Below are 25,615 nucleotides of genomic sequence, written 5' to 3'. Positions count from 1 at the left end.
TCTCCTTTTGTAGCCTAGTAAGCATCTGTAGGAGATTTTTTGGGGGAATCTTCAAAAGACAGCCTTGGAGAGCAGAGCACAAAACAGTGCCTGGGTTTGCAATGGAGATGGAGGCAGGAAAAACAGTGATTGCTATCTTTTTGACGTCGTAGGTTATGCAACCATAACCCTGCAGATGGGAGGCTTCTAAAACTTCAGAAGGAACCAGGAGGATGTCCCAAAACACAACCACAACTGCTGCATTAGCACGCTGTGCAAAACCAACAAGCAGACTTGTGGCACCTTCAAGTCTTGCGAGTTACTGCGAGACTCTTCGCTATTCTTGCAACTCCCTGCAGGGAGAATGAGAAGGCCTAGAGAGGGAGAAAGGAGCCCACGTGGTCAGAAGCACCCATCCTGTCCCTCTCTCTCTCCTTCCTTGACCATTCCCTGTTTGTATCCTTTCCCCTTCAAGTTTACAACGCAGGGGCATTCCAAGTTTGGACAGGAAAGACCTAGGAGAGCAGTTCTTGGGGAAGCAACAACAAAAGTGCTGGTTTCAGGGGTGAAATCAGAGGCAGGTATAATATGTAGGAGGAAAGGGCAGTGTTCCTTCAGTTATTTGAAAGGCTCTAGTGGCGCAGAACCTTGCTCAGCTTCTCCCAATCATTTAGATCATTCTCGTTGAGGAATGAGGGATCCTTGAAGCGAAGCATGGGGCAGATTGCCATCAGTTGCACCTCGATCCCAACAAGAACCGCAAACCTGAAATATCTGCTTCTGCCTTCAAATTCACATTCACACTCTGGTTGGAGGGAAGCAATTTGCGGTTTATTTTATTTTTTTAAAAAAATGATGCAGTATCACACAAAGGCAAGAGTGCGGTGTGCCAATGAAAGCTGAGGAGTACCAGCCGTTTGAAACAAACTTTTAAAGCACCACTTTTCAGATTTCCTTGCTATAATAATAAAGGATCTCCCTTTATCCTTACACAATACGGGGCAGTGGCATTCCACAGCTACTCACTCACTCTAAAAAGCATAATCTCTGCTCTCTCCTCACTATCTTACATAGCATGGGAGAATGGCAAAGAGGATGTTGTCCTCTCCAGCATTTCAGAGACTTAGATCCCATCTTAAAGCTCCCACAAAGTCCAGCCCTATCCATTTTTGGCCTTATCACCGCCCTTATCTATTCTATTCAGAGAGGCACAGTCTACTCAGATCAGGGCCAAGTCCTACTGCACTTTCTTCCCTTCCAAGACGTGCCCATTCAAAACGTGGCCATTCAGGTGTGCTGGGTTGACGTCGGACCTTCTGTACCGCAAGCTCAGCCTGAAGACAACATAGATGATGGCTCCCACAAACAGCAGCAGCACCGCCAAAATATCCAAGCAGTAATACTCATAAAAGGAAAGTTTGTAGACGGCCGGGCGGAGGAATGGTGCTCCATCGTGGCGAAGGACGTATTCTAGCCAGTAGACTGTCCGGTTGAGGGGAGGAATGGGCTTGTCCAGGTGGATTTCTGAGATCTTCTTGGCAACCTTGGAGAAACTGCAAAAGAGGAACATCAACAATAATGCTAGGAGAACGACGTGTCCCCCACTGATTGCTACGTTACCAAATCTTGCCAGGACTCAACGGCACAAAGGATCCATCAGTCATTATCCTGGAGTCCAACAAGGACCAGGACACTAAATCAGAAGCTACAGGACCACCACTGAAACCGAGGCAGGAATTTGGTTCCACAGCCCCGGCACCCATAGAACTGTGGCCTGGATTTTCACAGAGACCTTCCCCTGGGTGTGAAGAGCTTTGCAGTCCAGTGGTGCAAGAAGCACACCAGGCAGGAGGCCCGAGGGCGAAGGTCAAGTGTCCATCTTCAAGCCAGAGTATTAGCAATGTTGTCCAACAAAGGAGTCAAAGCTCAGGAGAGGTGGACTGGAAGCACAGGCTCAAATGGCCTCAGCTCACCTCAGGCCCTCCTTCAAGCATGTGGCTCACTCGGAGCTCTCCACAGTGCTGTGGCTGCAGCAAGTGGCCTGCTTTGCTGCATCCCATGGGCTCCTCCTGAGGACCGGGACAGGACACCATATAATTCATCCGCATATTTCCCAGATTCCTCCATGACAAACTTGTATCTCTTCAGCAGAAGCATCTACTGGTACCTGGCCAAGTCACCACAGCGCTACAGGCTCTCCTGGTGCCTGCACCCACCCACAGAATAATCTATATCAGCTGAATCCATGAGATGCAGAAGCAAACATGCAAATTGAATGCCTCTCTCAAAAACAGTTAATTGAGTCGCGCGGGTGTGTGTGTGTGTCTCTGAGTAGTGCTCCATATAACTGGAGAAATAAAGTGCATGGTTCATTCACTGTCACAGAACCATAGGCCTCATCACCACTGCTGGTATGTAAAAACAATATCATACCATTTTGAACAGCCATGGCTACCCTCCCCCAACCCCGCAAAAAAACGACAACCATGGGAAATGTAGTCTCCTAAAAGTCAGAGTTGTTAGGAGGCCCCAAGTCACCTCACAGCTATAATTTCCAGAGTACCCTTTGGGGAGGGATTGACTGTTAGACCACTCTGGGAACTGTAGTTGTGTGAAGGGAATAGGGGTCTCTTTACAACTCTGCACCCTTAACAGACCACACTTCCCAGGGTTCTTTGAGAGAAGGTAAAGGGGGCGGGGCTAAAACAGAAAGTAACTTATCTATAGAGCCGCTCTTGCAGTTCTTTAAGGCAGTAACCAAAGATTCACTCCTTTGCCCTTCTTTGAATAAGGCTACTAATAGGCTGACTTACCTTGGGTTAGTTGTTACTGCGGACAGAGTTTGGTAGAGGCTGTCTTCTGTCACCCGGCCCCAGTCCACGAGGATACCCATCCCTTTCGCCTGAATTCGCGTCATAATATCAAACTGGTCGCCGTAGAAAGGGAAGCCCACAACTGGAATCCCGTGGTAAATGGCTTCAAATATACTGTTCATGCCACAGTGACTCACAAGGAGTTTCACACTGGGGTGGCCTGCAACAGAAATCGAGTAATGTTAAAAGCTCGCATCCATAATATCTACTTGAATTACCAAATCTGCTAAACACCATCTATTATGTAGTTTTCTGACTCACTATGAGGCACTCAAGCTATTCAGAGGAGTAGACCCGTTGAAATTAAGAGGCACAACTAACTTAATACTATTAATTTCAATGGTTTTCTCTGAGGAAAGCTTAGCTGACAACCATCCACTGAGATTAAAAAAAAGGTAAAGGGACCCCTGAGCATTAGGTCCACTGAGATTAGGACTGTAGAAATTTGCTGTTAAATGTTTTCTGCAAATTGTGCTGAAATTGGATTGACAGATGCAGTCTAGTTTTATAATTACCGTATTTTTCGCTCTATAAGACGCGCCAGACCACAAGACGCACCTAGTTTTTGGAGGAGGAAAGCAATAAAAAAAATATTCTGAATCTCAGAAGCCAGAACAGCAAGAGGGATTGCTGCACAGTGAAAGCAGCAATCCCTCTTGCTGTTCTGGCTTCTGGGATAGCTGTGCAGCCTGCATTCGCTCCATAAGACGCACACACATTTCCCCTTACTTTTTAGGAGGGAAAAAGTGAGTCTTATAGAGCAAAAAATACGGTAATTAGATGAAAGGGAGCCAAACATTTGTCTAAGGAGGATCAGTCAATTCCAAAACTAGGACGTTCCTCTGAAAAATCTAAGCTATTGATGCACGGGCCTCAATTTTACAAAGGACTGACATCATATTCTATGGTTCTCTGTCTTATGGCTGCGTTACAACAGCCCACAGACAAATTTGTAATTTGAAGGAAGATTGCTATTGCCCTTTGCACTGATTGGAAATATAGCACTTAAATCTGAACCACTTGCGTTATTGACAGTTGAACTTATCCTATCAATATGTTTACAGGCAACATTTTGTTGCATCCCAAGTTACGCAAGTTGAAGTTTTTCCACACAAGGGTTGACACTCTCCCCCCACAGCTCTCCCTCTTTCCCCCAAAAGCATTGGCCACAATGCAGTCACCACAAAGTTCTCTTGTTAATTCCAGCGCTTAAACTCAACCACGACCAGTGCTTTTCAGTCCTGATTAAGGTATTGTGCTCCCTGTGAAGATTAACAAAAGTTTGCACGGCCGGTTTTGTGTCCTTATTTTACCTTACTAGCAGCTGCCTTGAATTCCCCGCCTGCCCTGCCCCCCAATCAAGCCATTCCACTGCTGTAAGTGTAGAACAATCTTTGGAACTGGCGCCTGCTGGATGTTGCTATACTACAATTCCCATCATCCCTGGCCATTAACCATGTTGGCTGGGGCTGATGGAAGTTGTAGTCCAAACTATCTAGAGAGCCCCGAGTTGGCGAATGATGGTGTGGACACATCTGATTTACACTATGTAACTAGATACTTTTTAAAATGGTATTGATATCTATGCATGGCTGATCGGAAGCTGAATAAGGCTGCAGAAGCTCTGAAGACAGTAACTCAAACCATGCATCCATCCCATCATAGGGAGGTCCTAAAATCGCTGGCACATCCTTATTAAAAGGCTCTTTAATCAGATTATTATTTATGTAAGCTCTCCTAATATCTGATGATATAGGCTGGTGACTGCTATAGCAATACAGTGGTACCTTGGGTTACATACGCTTCAGGTTACATACGCTTCAGGTTACACACTCTGCTAACCCAGAAATGGTGCTTCAGGTTAAGAATTTTGCTTCAGGATGAGAACAGAAATCGTGCTCTGGCGGCGCAGCAGCAGCAGGAGGCCCCATTAGCTAAAGTGGTGCTTCAGGTTAAGAACAGTTTCAGGTTAAGAATGGACCTCCGGAACGAATTCAGTACTTAACCCGAGGTACCACTGTATGGCAATACCTGAATGTTTGAGCAGTAAACTGGTGAGCTTTCATGTAATTCTTGTTAGGGTCAAAAAGGAAGTATAAAAATACTTTTATGAAAAAATAAAAAGATCTATTTGGGTTACAAAGAAAACCCACTATACAGGGCCAAACAGAGGAGGAGGAGGAGGAGGAGGAGGAAGAAGAAGAAGAGGAGGAGGAAGAAGAAGAAGAAGGTTTCCAAAATCTGAAGAGGGCACTGCAACACCCAAAGGTCAAACTAAATAAACATCAGCTGCTCTGCTATCTGTCCCCTTAAGCACATAAGTTTCTTTAAAGAACAAGTCGCTGGCATTTGGCTGAAGGGAGGGGAGTTTTATGCTCAACTCTGGTCCTAAATCGGTTCAGGTTTCCTGGACCAGCAATGTTATGGGAGAAAACAAAAAGCCATTAGCTTTGCCAGCTATCCAAGACTGGAAATAACATTGGAGCAGTTCATTTATTCACATAGAGTGTGGAGGGAGAAGGGCACGGTTTGCTCTCTCCTTCCGGGCAATTAAAAGTAACTTGCTCTCATAGAATCGGAGTGGTAGAGTTGAAAGGGACTCCCAAGGGCCATCTAGTCCAACCTCCTCATTTGGCTGATCCCTTTTCACTTACCCAGCAGATCGTTCTGAGGCAACCAATCCATCATCAGTGTGTTTTCACCCAAGTTATGTGGCTTCTGACCAGAGTATCTGCCAAAGGACAGTGGGAGGGGGACAGCAAAAGATCCGTCACTTAAAATAAGTTCCTTCCCACCTGACTCAGGGGAGAATGAGAGGAAACGATAAATGTTTAACAATACATAGTGTGTGATGTAACAATACATAGGGCGAAAGTGCCAATTATGTGCAGGTTCTGCATTAAAAAAAAAAATGCTGTCTAAAATATAATAACCACTTAACCCTTCTCCCATGTCCCGTACCAAGACCTTACCCTAGCCGCTTTTACGCTTGGCAGGAAGAAGGTATCTCAAACGTGGATACCGACAAGATAAGTAAATACCAGTTGACTGCAACTAAAGATTTAGTGGTAAATTGCAACCAGCGCTGTGGGTTAAACCACAGAGCCTAGGGCTTGCCAATCAGAAGGTCAGCAGTTCAAATCCCCGCGATGGGGTGAGCTCCCGTTGCTCAGTCCCTGCTCCTGCCAACCTAGCAGTTTGAAAGCACGTCAAAGTGCAAGTAGATAAATAGGTACCGCTCTGGCGGGAAGGTAAACAGCGTTTCCGTGTGCTGCTCTGGTTCACCAGAAGCAGCTTAGTCATGCTGGCCACATGACCCGGAAGCTGTATGCTGGCTCCCTCGGCCAGTAAAGTGAGATGAGCACCGCAACCCCAGAGTCGGCCACGACTGGACCTAATGGTCAGGGGTCCCTTTACCTTTAACTTTATATGCTACCTCTTGGTCTCTCTGGCCAGAGTGCACACACAAACAATTTCTCTTGTTTGCTCCTCTCCAACGGCAAAGAACACCATCCCTCTAGCTGCTTGAGAAAGCAACCTAGCTGTGTTAAATATGGGGAGGAGAATCCCACTTAGAGCAGCTTTCCTGGGAACACAGGAGTGTGCCAAACAGGTACAGTCGTACCTTGGTTGACGAATGCCTTGCGAGTCGAAGGTTTTGGCTCCCGAACACCGCAGAGTGTGTGTTCCGGTTTGCGGACGTTCTTTGGAGCCCAAACGTCCGGCGCAGCTTCTGATTGGCTGCAGGAGCTTCCTGCAGCGAATCAGAAGTTACGCCTTGGTTTCTGAATGTTCTGGAAGTCGAACGGACTTCTGGAACGGGTTTCGTTTGACTTCCGAGGTACCACTGTACAGCGGTACCTCAGGTTACATACGCTTCAGGTTACAGACTCCGCTAACCCAGAAATAGTGCTTCAGGTTAAGAACTTTGCTTCCGGATGAGAACAGAAATCGTGCTCCTGCGGCGCAGAGGCTGCAGGAGGCCCCATTAGCTAATGTGGTGCTTCAGGTTAAGAACAGTTTCAGGTTAAGTACGGACCTCCAGAACGAATTAAGTACTTAACCTGAGGTACCACTGTATAGGAAAGAAGATAAACACTTCCTTTAGAGCAAATCTGCCTGAACCCAGCGGGACTTGTTTCTGAGTAAACGCACACAGGATCACGTGATCCATCTTTGGCAGGTGGAAGGGGCTGTTACTGTGTCTGGGTGCATTCTCAAACAGCCTGGTCCTTGATGTCTATGACGACTCTCATCTGAAGGGCTGGACCTTTGGCAGAGTGAGATGACCTCTTCAAGGGGGGTGGGGCGCAGATGCTAGGAAGCAGTTGTGACAGCTCCCCACAGCTGTTCCTCCTGAGGCCCCTGCTGGTGGCAGATGGAGCTGTGCGAGCCCACCCTGTACCCCCATAACTATTCTGCCACCCTATTCAGATGCAATGGTGGACACTATCCCGTTAATAGCTTTGGTGTTAAGGTCCAGCTGACGGTTTAATTGGCTTCTGTATGCGCAGCACCATCTTGACCTTTCCCCGAGGTAGCAAAACATCGAAGGCAGAGAAAAAGGGGGAAAGGCAGCCTGATGGGGTGTCCAGATTGGTTCTGCCCCTCTAGAACATGGCCCCCATTTATTTGCGATCTGGGGTAGATTCCACGAATCCACGGCAGTGCAGAGCCATCCCTCCTCTGCTTTGTGGCTGTCCGCAAGCACAATGCAGTTACAGATCACGAAATAATGGGTGTTACCTCCACACAACTTTCTGGGGAAGGCGAGCAAACGCCCCGGCCATCTTTTCCACCAGGTCTTTGGGCAGGACTCGTATACCGATTCCAAAGGAGACCACGACGACACCAGCATCTGCGGCTTCCATCCAGAGACGCAGGCCCTGCACGTATAAAAGTACCCCCAGATTTGCAGATCAGAGCAATATCAAGCTTTCTCGCTTTAAGCCCTTCAGGTCTATGGCTGTACTACCCTGAACGTGCCTGATCTCGGAAGCTAAGCAGGGTCAGACCTGGTTAGTATTTGGATGGGAGATTTCAAACCGTTCAGCTGAGAATAGAAGCCCAGGTAAGACCATACATGGTGGCCTGCCAGGAATTCTGGCAAAGCAGTTGGACTTCTCTGCCCTTCTCCCGCGGGATCCCCATCCTTGCAGACAGCAGACGCTGCAAAACTAGCTTCCTCTTCGCCAGGGCTCTGAAAAGCACCAGACTCAGAAATCTCTCTGCACTGAAAGAATATCAGAGGAAAGGAATCGCGGGACAATTATTATTTAAAATCACTTGTTACCCGGGCCTCCCTTGCTCACACAAAGCATCCATGTCGTGGCAAAAGAATGTTTACTTAATATTTGTTGGGGTGGGGGGGGAGGGTTGTGGGGATGAATGTGCTAGCTCCATTCCTGCTGCAATTCCGGTCACGTCGCAACTCTAGGAAGGCCTGAAGTTGGGAGTCTGATGCTCCGACACATTACGTAACTCTGGAAAATCAGGTTCCTCAAAGGCTCAGAAGCACTTGCAGGGGACAGGAGGTTCCCTTGCTGCAGAAAGTCACCTTCCATAAACTGGAAAGTGACCTGAACGGTGACAGAATATTCAACTACAGCACTCATTGGTTAGAGCATGGTGTTGACAATGCCAAGGTTGCAGGTTCAATCCCCAAACGGGACAGCTGCATATTCCTGCAGGGGGTTGGAACAGAAGATCCTCAGGGTTCCTTTCCAACTCTACAATTCTGTGGTTTTATTTCTCATCCCTGTGCACTGCTTTACGTTTCAATTAAAGCCTGGCGCGTCCTTCCCAAAGCCCGGGAAGCTTCTCCCACGCTTAGGGAGGTGCGATGCTCACCTGTGCAACATTGGGACATTCCTCCTCCCCAATCGCCCTCGCAAGCTGGCGCCTCTGGCCCTAACTGTTCCTCTAAGAAAAATTTCACTGCACACCGCTGATTCCTGAATTGCAGTGGGTTGGACTCGGAGACCATCAAGGTCCCTTCCAACAGTTCTATGGTTCTATAATGTGCAATGTCTAAGCAATTCTTTGTTAAATGAGTCACTGCCAGTGATTTAAGCAATGAATGAAGTCAGAGCTGTGAGTGATAAGTAACCCTAACCCTATCAGGTCTATATTTGTAATGGTGCAATTGGAGTAATAATAATTTTATTAATTATACCCCGCCCAACCGCCTGGGTTTCCTCAGCCACTCTGGGCAGCTTACAGCATATAGGTAAAAGTAAAGCGACCCCTGACAATTAGGTCCAGTCGTGACCGACTCTGGGGTTGCAGCGCTCATCTCACTTTATTGGCCGAGGGAGCCAGTGTACAGCTTACGGGTCATGTGGCCAGCATGACTAAGCCGCTTCTGGAGAACCAGAGCAGCGCACGGAAACACCATTTACCTTCCCGCCGGAGCGGTACCTATTTATCTACTTGCACTGTGACGTGCTTTCGAACTGTTAGGTTGGCAGGAGCAGGGACCGAGCAACGGGAGCTCACCCCGTTGCGGGGATTCGAACCGCCAACCTTCGAATCCCCTGAGCTTACAGCATATATGAAAGCATAATAAGACATCAAACATTAAAAACTTCCCAATACAGGGCTGCCTTCAGGTGTCTTCTAAAAGTTCTGTAGTTCTTTATCTCCTTAATATCTGAAGGGAGGGCGGTCCACAGGGAGGGCGCCACTATCGAGAAGGTCCTCTGCCTGGTTCCCTGTAACTTCTCTTCTCACAGTCAGGGAGCCAGCAGAAGACCCTTAGGAGGACCTCAGTGTCCGGGCTGAATGATGGGGGTGGAGACGCTCCTTCAGGAATACTGGACCGAGGTCGTTTAGGGTTTTTAAGGTCAGCACCAACACTTTGAATTGTGCCTGGAAACGTACTGGGAGCCACTGAAGATCCTTTAGTGTGCATGTGTGCATGCAGCCCAGGATATGTGTTATGCGGTCTCGGCGGTCACTCCCAGTCACCAGTCTAGCTGCCGCATTCTGGATTAGTTGTAGTTTCCGAGTCACCTTCAAAGGTAGCCCCACGTAGAGCACCTTGCACCAGGACACATGCCAGCAGGGGCTTCAGACTCTGAGCTTTTTTTTTTTAAAAAAGGAAGTCTTTAGCCCTTCTAGAAAGAGAATTTCAAAGTTTAATGTGCAGGGAGCTGTCTATACCGGAGGTGGAATGCTGGGGCCTGTTTGCCTTCTCTTTGCTTTGCTGCTCAGTGGCTTCGTGGAGCAAACAGGGAGCTGCTCTGCTCATGGAAGTGTTTTGGGGGAATGTGTGTGTGGAGCAGTGGAGGAAGATGCTCAGGATCTGCTCCACTTGTTTTGTTTTGCTACCATCCACCCACAGGAAGCTGTTGGCAGGCAGCTACTTTCTTTAAAAAAATATGTGTATGTTGGGATGTGGAGGGAATTGAAGGAATCACCCATCACTCATTTTGCTGCCTGCCGGCCATGCGGCAGGCAGCAAAATGTGTGATGGGCGATTCCTGCAATTCCCTCCACATCCCAACACACACAGCTGAATATGAGGGTGATGGGAGGATGTGGCATCCTCTTCTTGTTTCGGATGCCTGCCGCACAGCAGCAGTTATTCCTAAGTTGTTGGCGCATATCTGTATTTGTGCATGCAGCCCAGGGCAAAGGCGTCATTATCAGCATCACATTTCCTCTGATTGTTCCCGGGTTTTGTTTTTTTGGAGGCGGGGGGGGGGGAGCTCAGTGCTGAGGTCGCACCATCATTTATTTCCTGATTGTTCTCAAGTTGTTGGGTTCTTTTTGGGGGGTGGGGGGAGGTGCCAGTGCAAAGGCGTTGTCGATATTCTCAGCTTTCCCCAGATTGCTCCCCAATTGTTTGCAGAGTGGAGAGTCATTATCACCATCATAATTATTATCACTTCTTTGGGGTGGACACACCCATTGCAGGACATGATTATTACCATCGCCTTTTCCCTCTGTATGACCCACCACAGGGACTGTTCCAGGCATAAACCCCTCTTCTTGCAGGAATTCACATTTATTTAGGTGAACAAATGCCCCACATCCACCCACCCACATACCATAAATCTGCCACTGGGTGTATCGCGTTCCATTTACTTACCTCTGGGAGAGGCTTGGCAGGCTCTGTGAGAATCCCCCCGGTGAAAACCACATGGGGAAGCAAAGGTCGTGGGAAGTCAAGCACCACTTCGTTGCACAGGAAAAAGAGGCTCGAGCCCTGGATAAGCTTCAGCATGGATTTCTGTGGCTCCACCCCATGTTTTGCCATTAGGTGGTCAAATTTGGGCATGATGAACAGCCTGGTGGCTACACGAGAGATGATGAAAACCACGATGTTCCAAGTCCGGCCGAAAAAGCCCATCTGATCAGTCATCAGGGAGTTAAATTCGGGGACGTAGGCCACAGGTGAAGTGGCTCCAATCTCAGCAGGAAACCAAAAGCCAGTGGAGAGGGCCACATATTTTACACCTAGGACGTGGGCGACAATGAAGCCACACATTTCGTTGGGATCGACCAAGACCAAGTCAAAGTCCTCACTCTGAAGTTGCTGCAGGAGGATTTTGTTTCCCAGTATCAAGTCACAGTTCTCCAGGTACTTCTCCAGGATGGAAAAGAGCTGCATGGAGGTCATCTTCCCCTCAAACACTCGCTTCAGCAACTCCTGCAGCCAGTCGTCGGCGCTTTCCGTGCTGAAGACCCCTTGGTAATCTTGCACTCTGTAGCCCCGGGGAAAAGGCTCCACGACTCGACCTTCGTGGAGGAGGAGGACGGCATCGTGACCCCGGCTGCTTAATGCTTCCGCTACCCGTACAAAGTTATGCAGGTGGCTGTCAAAGACGATGGCGGGCACCAGGAGGACTTTGGCACTGTGGCAAGGAAGTACGCAAATGGCTACTGCAGCAACGAGGGCGGCCACAAGGTGTAGGCAATGCTTCATGTCAATTTCTGCAGAGAAAGAGAAAAAGTCAGTCCTCATCCTTTAGCAGTGCAAGTTGGGAAGCGCTCACAGTGCGGGCCAGGTGTGGAGGAAGCAGATCAAATTAAATGCATTTCTACCTTACTTAGGTAAAGGTAAAGGGACCCCTGACCATTAGGTCCAGTCGTGACCGACTCTGGGGTTGCGGCGCTCATCTCGCTTTATTGGCCGAGGGAGCCAGCGTACAGCTTCCAGGTCATGTGACCAGCATGACTAAGCTGCTTCTGGCGAACCAGAGCAGCGCACGGAAACGCCGTTTACCTTCCCGCCGGAGTGGTACCTATTTATCTACTTGCACTTTGACATGCTTTCAAACTGCTAGGTTGGCAGGAGCTGGGACCGAGCAACGGGAGCTCACCCCGTCGCAGGGATTCGAACCGCCGACCTTCTGATCAGCAAGTCCTAAGCTCTGTGGTTTAACCCACAGCGCCACCTGCGTCCCTCTCTAACCTACTTAGTGTAATGCAAATCAAAGTGTTTGATCGCAGAACCTGCAGTTCTGTGCAATTTTTTTATATATACATACAGATGTGCAGCACCAACAGTGTGTCTGGCATTTTACAGGGTGCACATGATGACAGATCTGTACAACAATCTGTTAGAAACTCAGATACATAGGCTAGGTGCCAAAGGGCTCCTGGAACCAGAGTTTCAGCTGCCAAAACAGAAAGTCTAGTTGCCATTTTGGGGCAAGGTGGCCCCAATGCCTTATTTTTCAAATGATGGACTGACTGATTGATTCTCAGTTAAACACCTGGCTAGTTCAGAGGACCACCTTGAGCGAGGTTAAGAGCTCTGAGAACTTAAAGAAGAAAAGTCACTTGAACCAGGATCATAGGAGCCTAATCCAACCTCTTTTTCCTAATTACGACATGGACCATTCATAACATAAGAATATTCTCCACAACTTTGAGCAGGGCACTAGGACAGGGTAAAGAAAGACAAGAGACAACAATGAACTGTAACATCGTTCACTGCTCCTGCTCAGGCTGCACAGAAAAAGCATTTTAGTTCCTGAAATTGCTTCTGATTGTGCAGGTAAAATATAACTGATAGAATTTTCAACACTGGCCCCAGCCTGGTGGAACGCTCTGTCTCATGAGACCAGGGCCCTGCAGGATCTGATTTCTTTCCGCAGGGCCTGTAAGACAGAGTTGTTCCGCCTAGCCTTTGGCTTGGAATCAACTTGATCCCCTCCCCCTCTTTCCTTTCTCCTTCTGTGGGGACTTCCCTGGCTTTTTTTCTGGCCCACATGGGACCAGTCTCGATAGTTGGCCTTGGTGAAGATTTGATGTTTTTATCCCCCAATAGTTTTTGATTTCAGTTTCTACTGAAATGAGGCTGCATTTTAATGTTGTATTTTAATCTTGTTTTTAAGTTGTATTTTAATCAATTGTTTTATATCTGGTGTTAGCCGCCCTGAGCCCGGTCTTGGCTGGGGAGGGCGGGATATAAATAAAATTTATTATTACAGTGGTACCTCGGGTTACATACGCTTCAGGTTACATACGCTTCAGGTTACAGACTCTGCTAACCCAGAAATAGTGCTTCAGGTTAAGAACTTTGCTTCAGGATGAGAACAGAAATCGTGCAGCGGTGGCGGCGCAGCAGCAGGAGGCCCCATTAGCTAAAGTGGTGCTTCAGGTTAAGAACAGTTTCAGGTTAAGTACGGACCTCCGGAACGAATAAAGTACTTAACCTGAGGTACCACTGTATTATTATTAATTCTACAGGATGGGGTATTAGTGCGTGAAAACAGTCCAGATCCAACGATAGCCAGGCGCAAAATGCGCCTGGTGAATTTCAAACCCTAATGGGCTTTCCATGTAAAAGTTGAGACAAGGAAAAAAGGGGGACAAGAATGAAGAGGAGGCGGGGACAGCCAACATGGCGCCCTCCCTCAGGTTGTCAACTGCATCTCCCATCAACCCCCAGTCAGCCTGGATCCCAGCCCTGGAGTGATGGGAGTTACCAAAGTTACGGTAGACATAGGTAGGATATGTAGTTATCCCAGTTCCACAGGCTTAGGCTTGGTTACAGGCATAATTTCAGGTCTGAGAAGGTTCGGCGCAAACTACAAGTACTGGAGCATTTGCTTGTGCACCTTTGCAGAGTAGCTCTGAGGTGATGCCTCCACAGGAAAGCCTGAAGAAACCTTCCTGTTTGACCAGGAAAGATATATCAACTAAAGAAAACTAAATGTTCCTCAGCTTGGGAAGATCAGAAATACATTTTCCCATAGTAAAGTTATACGGGTGTTATGTACTGAATTGAATAGGATCCAAAAAGCAGCAGTCTGATTGGTCCTAGAACAATAGGATTCAGAGTGCAGGAGTCTGATTGGTTCTAGAACAATAGGGTCCAGAACGCAGCAGTCTGATTGGTCCTAGAACAATGCAGCGGTATGTTTGGTCCGCAGGAGCCACCCAATCCAGCTCCAGGTGGAAGTGAATCCGCAACTGAATTGGCCTACAGGAGAATCCCAGAATTAGCCAATCACGTGCGACCCATTGTGTAAATAATGTATATAAAGCAGATATTTTGGGGAAACTTTCATTCCTCACTACTATGAGCTGAGTAAAGAGCATGAAATACACACTCAACTCCGAGTATATTTCAACAGCCTTTTATAAAGGACTTGGGAAATTATGGCAGTTTGTCCTCCCCAGGATTTGGTGAAGGTGCCCCCGTGTTTATGCCCACTTTGTGTCACCTTCATTTACTCTTTTCTTTTTCAATTATTTGTTTCGTATAACAGCACATATATTAAATATACAAAGCTACTGCAACAATTCAGAAGCACTGTTATCAGTTGCAAAGATCAGCATATTGTGATGGTGGTGGAACATCATTATGCATTTTGTTAACATGCAAAATAAGGTCTAACCAAGTCTAACCTGATTCCATAGTAAGCAGTTATTTTAAAACAGGAACCTGTTAGGAATGCATTCAGCACAAGGTAATCTGCATATTTAAGTAAGCTATGCAACTGCTTTTAGTGTAATCGGCGCCAACTCTACTAAACATGTAAACATACACTTGCAGAGGTCCTCTCCTCTTCTTCCAATCCCACATTTCCAATATCTTATCATTAATTCAAACACTGCAAGTCCCAGACCGAACAAGAGATGCCATTAAAGTCAACAGACATCAGGCTTGAAATCACCAAGCTTGCTCTCAATATGAGGCGTTTCCACCCTGAGTTCTCCTCCAGATTTCAAGCCAAGCCACTGAATTATACCTGCCTCTTTTTGCTCCCACCCACTTGCCGTTCTGGTGTTCGTTCCAGCAGCATCTACCTGGAAAGGTAGATGAGAAACATGACTCCAGAGAAGATGACAAAACACAGGCATTTGTGCATCATTAGCCTGAATAAGGAGTCCTTCTCTGCTGCGGTCTCTGGAGCAGCTACAGGCAATCGTTTAGTTGTTGCAGAAGAGAAGAGCGATAAGAGAAACAGAGGAAGGGGGCTAGAAGAGGAGCCGTGTGCAGAGAAAGAGCTGTGAGTGGAGGGGTGTCCTATTTGCCATCTTCTGGACTCCCTGGGAAAGTCACCCAACCCAGCCTGCTGCAGCCTGGAACAACTAGGTGTGCAGCTGGTTCAGTGCTGAATGGGCAGTTTGCAGAAACTCCATGAACCTCGGTGCCTGTTGTAAAGGGAAGCCTAGAGTGCACCTTCTTCAGTGCAATTTTTTGGGGGGCAGCGGGATGATCAGTGAGTTTGTTGAGGCTGTAGGTGAGAGCCAGTGTGGTGTAGTGGTTAAGAGCGGCGGACTCGTAATCTGGTGAACCGGGTTCGCTTCCCCGCTCCTCCACATGCAGCTGCTGGGTGACCTTGGGCTAGTCACACTTCTTTGAAGTCTCTCAGCCCCACTCACCTCACAGAGTGTTTGTTGTGGGGGAGGAAGGGAAAGGAGAATGTTAGCCGCTTTGAGACTCCTTAAGGTAAAGGTAAAGGGACCCCTGACCATTAGGTCCAGTCGTGACCGACTCTGGGGTTGCAGCATTCATCTTGCTTTATTGGCCAAGGGAGCCAGCGTACAGCTTCCGGGTCATGTGGCCAGCATGACTAAGCCGCTTCTGGCGAACCAGAGCAGCGCATGGAAACGCCGTTTACCTTCCCGCTGGAGCGGTACCTATTTATCTACTTGCACTTTGATGTGCTTTCGAACTGCTAGGTTGGCAGGAGCAGGGACCGAGCAACGGGAGCTCACCCTGTTGCGGGGATTCGAACCGCTGACCTTCTGATTGGCAAGTCCTAGGCTCTGTGGTTTAACCCACAGCGCCACCCGCGTCCCACTTTGAGACTCCTTAGAGTAGTGATAAAGCGGGATATCAAATCCAAACTCCTCCTCCTCTAGGGTGCTTGGGTGGGATCTTGGGTGAGAGCTAGGAAGCAAGGGGTTATTGAGTGCATGTGCACATCAGAAGGTGACATAACTGATATTACTATATGCTTATCAATACTTAGTGAACCAAGGCACAAAATGAACACTCAAGCCCTTCAAGATCCCCTTAAGGGGGATTGCTTCCAAACGACTCTTAAGGACCATCTGCTTTCAGAATTCCCTGATAACATCGAGGAACACTGGACCAAGCTAAAAACATCCATTATTGCAGCCTGTGAACAAACTATTGGATACCAAACCAATAAACACCAGGGCTGGTTTGACGAGAATGACAGTGAGATTGAACGCATGATTGACAAGAAAAGGAAGGCCATTCAGATTTGGCAAAGAGATAGAAACTGTGCCACTAAGAAAAAAACCTATGCCAACGCTAAGGCTGAGGTTCAAAGAAGAACCAGAGAACTAAAAAATGCCTGGTGGATAAAAAAAGCTCAAGAGATCCAGCACTTAGCTGACACTCATGATGCACAGAGTTTCTTTAAAGCCACAAAGACTATCTATGGGCCAATAAATCATGGCATATGCCCCCTATGCTCAGCAGACTGTATCACACTTCTAAAAGATAAAGAAGCTATTGCACTGCGCTGGAATGAACATTACCAACATCTCCTTAATCACAACTCCCCCGTAGCAGCTGAGATCCTCTCTCAAATTCTGCAAAAACAAGTTAGAGATGAGCTTGCAGTATCTCCAAATCGGGGAGAGTTGTGTACAGCTATTAACCAAATGAAAAACAACAAAGCCAGTGGACCTGATGGGATACCTGCCGAAATCTTCAAAGTGGGCGGAATTGAACTTACACAACAACTTCACAAGCTCATCCAAAAAATCTGGGAAAGAGAAGAGATCCCAGCAGACTTTAGGGATGCCAAAATTATCAATCTCTTTTAAACAGGTGACAGAGATGTTTGTGGAAATTATCGAGGCATCTCTCTGTTAGCTGCAGCTGGCAAAATTCTTGCAAGGATCTTAGCAAACTATCTCTTAACAATATCCGAGGTGACCCTTCCTGAATCCCGAAATGGTTTTCGGCCTTCTAGGGGGACAGTGGACATGATTTTCACTGCTCGACAGCTTCAAGAAAAAATGCAGAGAGCAAAACCAACCCCTGTATATGGCATTTATTCACCTAACTAAGGCTTTCAACACTGTAAATTGTAATGCCCTGTGGACTGTCCTTCTGAAAATTTGCTGCCCAGATAAATTTGTAAACATCATTCGACTCCTCCATGATAATATGACAGCAACAATCGCAGATAACAATGGCTCTCAAAGTGAACCATTCACAGTGGGATCAGGTGTTAAACAGGGTTGTGTTATTGCCCGAACTCTATTCATTATTTTCATTGCCATGATCCTACACTTTGTCGAAGGGAAACTCCCCACTGGAGTAGAAATCATATATTGAACAGATTGGAAAGCTCTTCAATCTAAGGAGGCTGAAAGCAAAGAGTAAGTTTACCATAACTTCCGTCATAGAGCTTCAGTAGGCTGATGACAACGTAGTGTGCACACGCTCACAGGATGACCTCCAAACCATCCTAATATCTTTGCAGAAGCTTACGAAAAGCTTGGCCTATCACTCAAAATCCAAAAAACCAAAGTGCTGCACCAACAAGTACAAAATAACCCCTCTGCAGTGCCACAAATCCAACTCAAAGTTGGAAAAGTCGATCACTTCTCCTACCTAGGCAGTTATCTTTCCACAAGGGCCAACATTGATGCCGAAATCCAGCATCGCCTGAGCTCTGTGAGTGTGGCTTTCTTCTGATTGAAGCGCAGAGTGTTACAGGACCGGGACATTCGCAGGGAAACCAAAATGCTTGTTTACAAAGCTATTGTACTACCAACCTTACTGTATGCTTGTGAAACATGGACCACTTATAAACGCCATCTCCAACTCCTCGAAAGTTTCCATCAATGGTTTCTCCAAAAAAATTTACACATCACTTGGGAAGACAGGCAAACTAATATCAGAGTACTGGCAGAAGCAAAGATCACCAGTGTTGAAGCAATGATTCTTCAACATCAACTTCGTTGGACTGGTCATGTTGTGCAGATGCCTGATGATCGTCTTCCAAAGCAACTACTCTATTCCGAACTTAAAAATGGAAAGCGTAATGCTGGTGGTCAACAAAAGAGGTTTAAAGACTATCTCAAGGCAAATCTTAAAAAATGTAGTATAAACACTGACAACTGGGAAACACTGGCCTGTGAGCGCTCCAGTTGGAGAACAGCCTTTACCAAAGTTGTCATGGGCTTTGAAGACACTCGAACTCAGGACGCAAGGGAGAAACGTGCTAAGAGGAAGGCACGCTTGGCAAATCCACACCATGATCAACTCCCACCCAGAAACCAATGTCCCCACTGTAGAAGGACGTTTGGATCCAGAATTGGCCTCCACAGTCACTTATGGACTCATTGTTAAAACTGTGTTTATGGAAGACAATCTTACTCGGCTACAAGGGATCGCCAAAGAAGAGGATGATTGTGTATTTTTTGGTGGCAGTTCTTTCAGGTTTGCTTTTGCTTTGGAGCAATGTTCTACAGCAACTGGTATGGGAATTGTCTAAATAATAACATAAAGATGCTCAACAGATACAGAGGCTACCCTGGAAGAGAAAAGAAGGTATAGTATTAAGTGGTGGACTTTGGGCTCTCAAATTTCAGCGACACCCTGTGTGATGCTAAAATTCAGTGCCAGCTACCTCTCACGCTCTGTTTCAAAGCACTGCTGTGGTGGCCCCTGCCGCACGGTGCCCAGAAACTGCCTCTGCCACATTGCCTTGGGTTGTGGGTGAGCTTCTGAGATCTCTCCAGGAAGGCCCTGGAACAAATCTGGCCAGAAAAGTTTCCCTGGGTCAGAGGGACTTAAAAAAAAAAGAACCTTTGTCTAAAAGAAGAAAACAGTAGAGAAGAATCATCTCCAAGTTTAAACCTGTAGTTGGAAGTCGGGTAACCTGGTAGTTGAATTGCTCGGTTGATGCAACACTTCCCTAATATGCCATATAACAGAATCTGTGGTCCTCCCAGCGTTGTGGGACACCAACTCCCATCAGTCCCAGTCAGCAAAGCCAGTGGTCAGAGATGATGGGAGTTGTAGTCCGCCAACATTGGGAGAGGCATAGGTTCTCCATCCTTGCTATATAGGAATTCCACCTGTCTTTTCTTAGAATGAACAATAGTGTGCTGCCTAGGTGGTAGGTAGAGATTTTTAAGCAGTAATGCCCTCCAGCAGTGTTAGAAACTCAGATGTATAAGCTAGGGGCCGAATGGCTCCTTATACCAGGGTTACAGTTGCCAAAACAGAACGCCTAGTGTCCATTTTGGGGCCAATATGACCTTTTGGTTCCTGAAATCCATTCTGATTGTGCAGATAAAATATCACAGATAGAATTCCACAGGATGTGTTGCTAGTGTGTGAAAACAGTCCAAATCCAAGGTGGCGGAGACCAAACTAAACCGCTGAGAGCAAAATATACATCAGGAGGCTTGGTTTGGTCAGAATTGAGTATACATTTCCAGAGTTAACGCTAAATACATTACTTCTGGCAAATGAAAGTCACCATACCTGCTAGAGGGCTGTGAAAATTTGTGTCCGGGGCTTTTTCAGACTTATCTACCCATGTACTATGTCAGAATTTCCCAAACCTGGGTCTCCAATTGTCGATGGACTACAACTCCCATCATCCCTAGCTATCAAGACCAGTGGTCAGGGATGAGGGAACTGTAGTCCAAAAACAGCTGGAGACCCAAGTTTGGGAAACCCTGTACTATCTGAAACCAAAAGGGGAGCATTGATTGCTTTCCAACTGCTCCTGATCAAGATGGCAGTTTTTAACTGACGACAAAAGCCACAGTAGGCAGAGTTCGGCATGAGAAAAATGCTAAGGAAAAGCATCTGGATATCTCTCCAGAGGTTGTGTGAGGAACACTTTGGAATCTCAAGGGCCACCTTTGCTTCTGGGCAACTTTCCGGGGGCCACAGGCAAAAGTGGGTGGAACAGCAAACGTAAATGTTAATTTTGTATGGCAGGCTAGTTTCTACAGAAACTTGCGGGCAGGCATTATCAGAGTTCAAAGGCACATTTCAGCCAGGAGGGTGCAAAGCAGGGCTGGCAAGGAATGTGTCCTGGGGAGAGTGGAAGCAGCTGGTGAAGGAATTGTGAGTTGTGTAGTGTTGTGAGGGCCAAGCTGAGAGAGGTACAGAGTGGCACATTTGCCTCACCAGCCTGAGGTTCCAGAGTAAGAATAGGGTTTTGCCTATTCGGAAGGTGCAGGCTAACAGACTCCAGGCGAAGAGCAGCAAACACAAGGTTTCACCTCACTTTCTTTTGAATTACTTTCTCTCCGGCCTGTTATGCAATGAGCAGAGACAATGCCAGCTCAGATTTTGGCACGTTTTGAGCCAAGCAGACGAAAGGTATAAGAACTCCATTAGGCACACCCAATCCAATGCACAATTGTGACACCTACTTAGGTAATTATAGCCAGCAGTGAGAAAGCTGATTAAGATATTTCATCGTTTAAACCGGCTTTTGACAGACTTCCACACCAATATTATTTAGTCAGAGCAAGAAAGGCGTCACTTTTTCAGAATACTCCTGAGAATATAATAATCCCCGCTCCCAAGAGATAGTGGGATGAAGCAATATTCCTCCAGTGTTTTCTACTATCTTGATTAATACTGGCAGCCACAGGTTTTGACAGCCAAGCTAACAGAAGTCAGGTACTGCATTGCCTTGCTTTCCCAGTCACGGGCGGGGGACACCCTCTAAATAAAATAATCATAATCATAACAATATTAGCTGCCCATCTGACTGGGTTGCCCCAGCCACTCTTGGCAGCTCCCAACAAAACATTAAAAACACAATAAAACATCAACTATTAACAACTTCCTGTAAGAGGGCTGCCTTCATATGTCTTCTCAAAGTCAAATAGTTGTTTTATCTGTTTGACATTTGATGGGAGGGTGTTCCACAAGGTAAATCCTGGCTATGCCCATGTCTGGTCTTTAGATCCCAATGAACTGTGAATGAACAACCTGCGCTTATGGCTATGTGACTGAATCCCACCCCAGAATAGCAGTCTAGGGGCACCCAAAGATTCAGCTGTCCAATTAGTGCACAGATAGGGAGCCTGTGTCCCTTCCGCAGATGTTGCTCACCATCTTCCCTTACCATCAATTGGCCTTGCTAGCTGAACCTGATGGGAATTGGAGTCCAACAATATTGGGATGGAAGACCAAGTGTCCCTGTTTTCCAGGGACATCCCTGATTTAGAGAAACCGTCCTGGTTTCTGATTTCATCCAGTAATGTCCTGCTTTTCCTTAGGATGCCCCTATTTTCATTGGAGAAATGTTGGAGGGTATGGAATGGCATGAATTTCCCTATCCCTGAGTTGGTGCTGGAGCCAGATTAGCAGAAGCGGCTGCTGAGGCTTTGTTCCAACAAGGTTTTGGGCAACTTCCAGTCTTTTCTACTAGACACACTCAAACTTCAGGCTGAATGGGATGTGGCACACATGGGAAGAACATGCAACGTCACTCAACAGTTTATGTGTCCCCAATGTTATTGCATGTTTTTATCTATTTCTTTCGTCTTCTTTTTTAAGGTTAGCTTAAAAAGAGTACCGGCTGCTCTTCTCCCCAAAGCCCTCAGGGAGCTACGCCTTGCCGGAGGGTTGGACTAGATGACTCTCAGGGTCCCTTCAACTCTACAGCTCTAGGGATTTTAGGGAGGTTTACAATAATGAAAACAGTGGAACATGGTGGCACAGAACGCAGCACAGAATTTTTTTTAAAGCTGAAGATGAAGAAGAGGAGTTTGGATTTGATATCCCGCTTTATCACTACCCGAAGGAGTCTCAAAGCGGCTAACATTCTCCTTTCCCTTCCTCGCCCACAACAAACACTCTGTGAGGTGAGTGAGGCTGAGAGACTTCAGAGAAGTGTGACTGGCCCAAGGTCACCCAGCAGCTGCATGTAGAGGAGCGGGGAATCAAACCCGGTTCACCAGATTACGAGTCCACTGCTCTTAGACAGATTTTTTAAAAAAAACACCTTTGGCAAATTAAATGGTTTTCACCCGGCACCGAAAATAAGAAGAAAGTGTCAGAAAAACTTGGAGGAAAGGATTTCATAAAGTGGTACCGTGTTGAAAAGACCCTGCATCCACTCACAATATCCACCTCACAACAAGTAACTGTGGGTTTCTATAACAGTCCCATTGCGTTCAAAAGGGCCGACTGCCTGGTAAGTTCATGTAGGGCTGCCGTGGGCCTAATCCAATAACTTTCGCCGCCTGAGGCAAAGGACAAGATGGCAGTCCCTCCCATTCTGTGGACAAGAGCCAAGCAGACTAGCTGCTGAATCTTACTTTGCTGGCAGCACAACAGCATCCACCACTGCCTCTGAAGGCAGCAGGCTGTCTCAGGGGGTGCAAGGCAGACCAGGTCACACACAGAGAGCTCTGCCTTCTCCCCACCTGTCAGCATTTGCCTCCTGAGGCAGCTACCTCCCTCTGCCTCATGACAGGGCCGGCCCTGGATTGGCCGGCCCCATCTTAAGACTGCAGCTGTATTGAAGACGGGTCTCCTACCCTGTCCTGTACCAGCGGCACATTTTCCTACAATGCCTTTTAAAACAAAAGCAAAGGGCAGTCGCTCCTATATTAAATTTAGAATCATAGGTTTGTAGAGTTGGAAGGGACCCTGAGGATCATCTAGTCCAACCCCACACAATGCGGGAATATTCAGCTGTCCCATGCAGGGATCAAACCTGCAACCTTGGCGTTATCAGCACTGTGCTTTAACCAACTGATTGAATTTGCTTCCTTGTGATTTTTAAATTGCTCCAACCACTGCTAGGCCAGGGATGGGCAATCTCCATCTGTTAGGAGCCACGTTCCCTCAGGGATCATCTGTTGTGGGGGCGGGGGGGGGGGAACACCCATCAATTTGCCACCTCCTCTGTCTTATTACCCATCACCTTCCTGTCTAGCAGGCCACAGGAGGAAAGGCAGGTTTCTCCTGCCAGAGGTCTGAACTGCCAAAGCCAGGCTTAAGACCCCCAAACTCAGGCTGAAGGCTACAGGCTTCCCACCCCTGCCTTGCACGATGTTCCTTCTTCTGTACAGTCATTACAGGCTCAGGTAGCCTCCTTTACCTGAGGTTGCCATATGGGGCAGGGACAGGATTAGCGGTTGTCCCTGTCAGACTGCCAACTGCTGGCTCCAAATCTTGCCTAGTTGCTGCTGGGTCACTGCGCCCTCCCTCCCAGCAAACCAGCAGCACCATCTCCTACCTTAAGCAGGTAAGTGGCTGTTCAAAGAAGCAGCTGCCTCCACTCACAGACTCTCATAATGAGATGGACCCAGCGTTCCTGGCTGGAGGGAGCTGACAGGTGAGCACAGTTGCTGCTGCTGTTCCAGCTCCCAGCTGGGCCTTTCTTATAATTATCCTCACATTTTTATCCTGCCTTTCCTCCAAGGAGCTCAGGGCACCTTACACAGATCTTCTGGAGAGACAGTGTGGTGTAGTGGTTAAGAGCGGTAGACTCGTAATCTGGTGAACCAGGTTCGATTCCCCGCTCCTCCACATGCAGCTGCTGGGTGACCTTGGGCTAGTCACACTTCTCTGAAGTATCTCAGCCCCTCTCACCTCACAGAGTGTTTGTTGTGGGAGAGGAAGGGAAAGGAGAATGTTAGCCGCTTTGAGACTCCTTCGGGTAGTGATAAAGCCGGATATCAAATCCAAACTCTTCTTCCCCTCCCCAGTTTTATGCTCAAAACAACCCTGTAAGGTAGTTTGGACCGAGAGACAGCCCAAGGTCACCCAGTGGATTTCACGGCTGAGTAGGAATTTGGACCTTTGCCTCCCAGGTCCTGGGTCCAACATTTTAACCACTGCACCACACTGCCTCTCTAGCCCTGCCTGTGCTGCGCAGGCAAGCAAGGAGCAGAGGTGGCTGCTGCAGGAGCAGTGTCTGCTGCCTCCATGTTCATCTCCTTCTCCTGGGTAGCACAAGAACAGGGTTGCACAATTTTTCAGCTTCCCAAAGACCGGATGGTAGAGCATCCATCCTTTCTTTGTTTGCCAGGAGATTAGGTAAAGAAGCTGAGCCATGCAAGTGTCACCTCCATTGCATTACCCAGCGCATTTCCACATCCCTGTTGTAATCACCAAATCTTTCGGGGCAACTGGTTTATTTATTGCACAAGGCCTCCACATCAAGGGCAGTTGCACAACCAGAATTTAGAATCATAGCACTGCAGAGTCTCCAGAGACCCCAAGAGTCATCTAGTCCAACCCCCCCGCAACGCAATGACCTTTCACCCAACGCAGGGCTCGAACCCACGACAAACGATTAAAAGACTCGTAGCTACATTTGCCAGGCAGTGATTAGATCCTACCCAGGAAGCGCCCTGGTTGGGAAGCGAGGGGAAAGGGAAAGATGGGGTGTCAACTGCTGGAGGCGAGGTCACAGAGCCTTCCGGGGCGCAAGCAAGCCAGAAAGGACCATCACTCGATGGCGTCGTCGTACAACCTCCGCGCACACCCGTCGCGCGAACTAGAAAAAGCCAAACCTGCCGCCAAGGTCCCGTTTGCGATCGCTGAAATATTGCAAAGCACGCTTTTGAATTATGGTGCTGGAGGAGACTCTTGAGAGTCCCATGGACTGCAAGAAGATCAAACCTATCCATTCTGAAGGAAATCAGCCCTGAGTGCTCACTGGAAGGACAGATCCTGAAGCTGAGGCTCCAATACTTTGGCCACCTCATGAGAAGAGAAGACTCCCTGGAAAAGACCCTGATGTTGGGAAAGATGGAGGGCACAAGGAGAAGGGGATGACAGAGGACGAGATGGTTGGACAGTGTTCTCGAAGCTATGAACAAACTGCGGGAGGCAGTGGAAGACAGGAGTGCCTGGCATGCTCTGGTCCATGGGGTCACGAAGAGTCGGACACAACAACAAACATTGAGCCCAGCCGCCCCCCACCTTCCCGGCCTGGAAGCGCCCCTGGGAGTTGAGTTAACATTGAAGCGAAGGGGGAAGAGGATGCTAATGCGTAAATGCGTCCCTTAGAGACGGGGGGTGGAGGTGGCGGGAGGGCAACGCAGCAGGGAAAACCCCAAGGAGAAAAGCCCACAACCCACCCCCATCCACCCGGGACTCTCTTTGCCCACCTTGCCCGCCCGCGGAAGCGGGGTCCCTGGCGTCCGTCTGGTGCTCCCCGGTGCCTCGTCTGGTGGCTGGGCTGGCTCTGCTCCTGTCCCATTTCTTGCGTTGCGCTTCCCGCCCCGGGCGGCGGGGAGAACAGGCGGGGCGGGGCTCGGCCCACACGAGGCACTCCTACCAGCAGCGGGAGGCGAGGCCTCGCCGC

General features: G+C 47.9%; 1 protein-coding gene across 1 annotated transcript; it reads right to left on the bottom strand.

Annotated features, from left to right (window-relative positions):
• Positions 1-788: 788 nt before the first annotated feature.
• On the bottom strand, positions 789-25,615 carry LOC310763469 (2-hydroxyacylsphingosine 1-beta-galactosyltransferase-like). Its single transcript, XM_083615783.1, has 6 exons — positions 25,419-25,615; positions 10,948-11,792; positions 7,599-7,738; positions 5,507-5,583; positions 2,793-3,012; positions 789-1,532 (listed from the first exon to the last, which is right to left on the bottom strand). The coding sequence occupies exons 2-6, from the start codon at positions 11,782-11,784 to the stop codon at positions 1,217-1,219; spliced, it is 1,590 nt and encodes a 529-aa protein (XP_083471909.1). The 5' UTR covers positions 11,785-11,792; positions 25,419-25,615; the 3' UTR covers positions 789-1,216.

The sequence above is a fragment of the Podarcis filfolensis genome (assembly GCF_964270895.1).
Source record: "Podarcis filfolensis genome assembly, chromosome: 5".
Lineage (NCBI taxonomy): Eukaryota > Metazoa > Chordata > Lepidosauria > Squamata > Lacertidae > Podarcis > Podarcis filfolensis.
The sequence above is the reverse complement of the archived record's forward strand: the minus strand, read 5'-3'. Positions and strand labels throughout refer to the sequence as shown.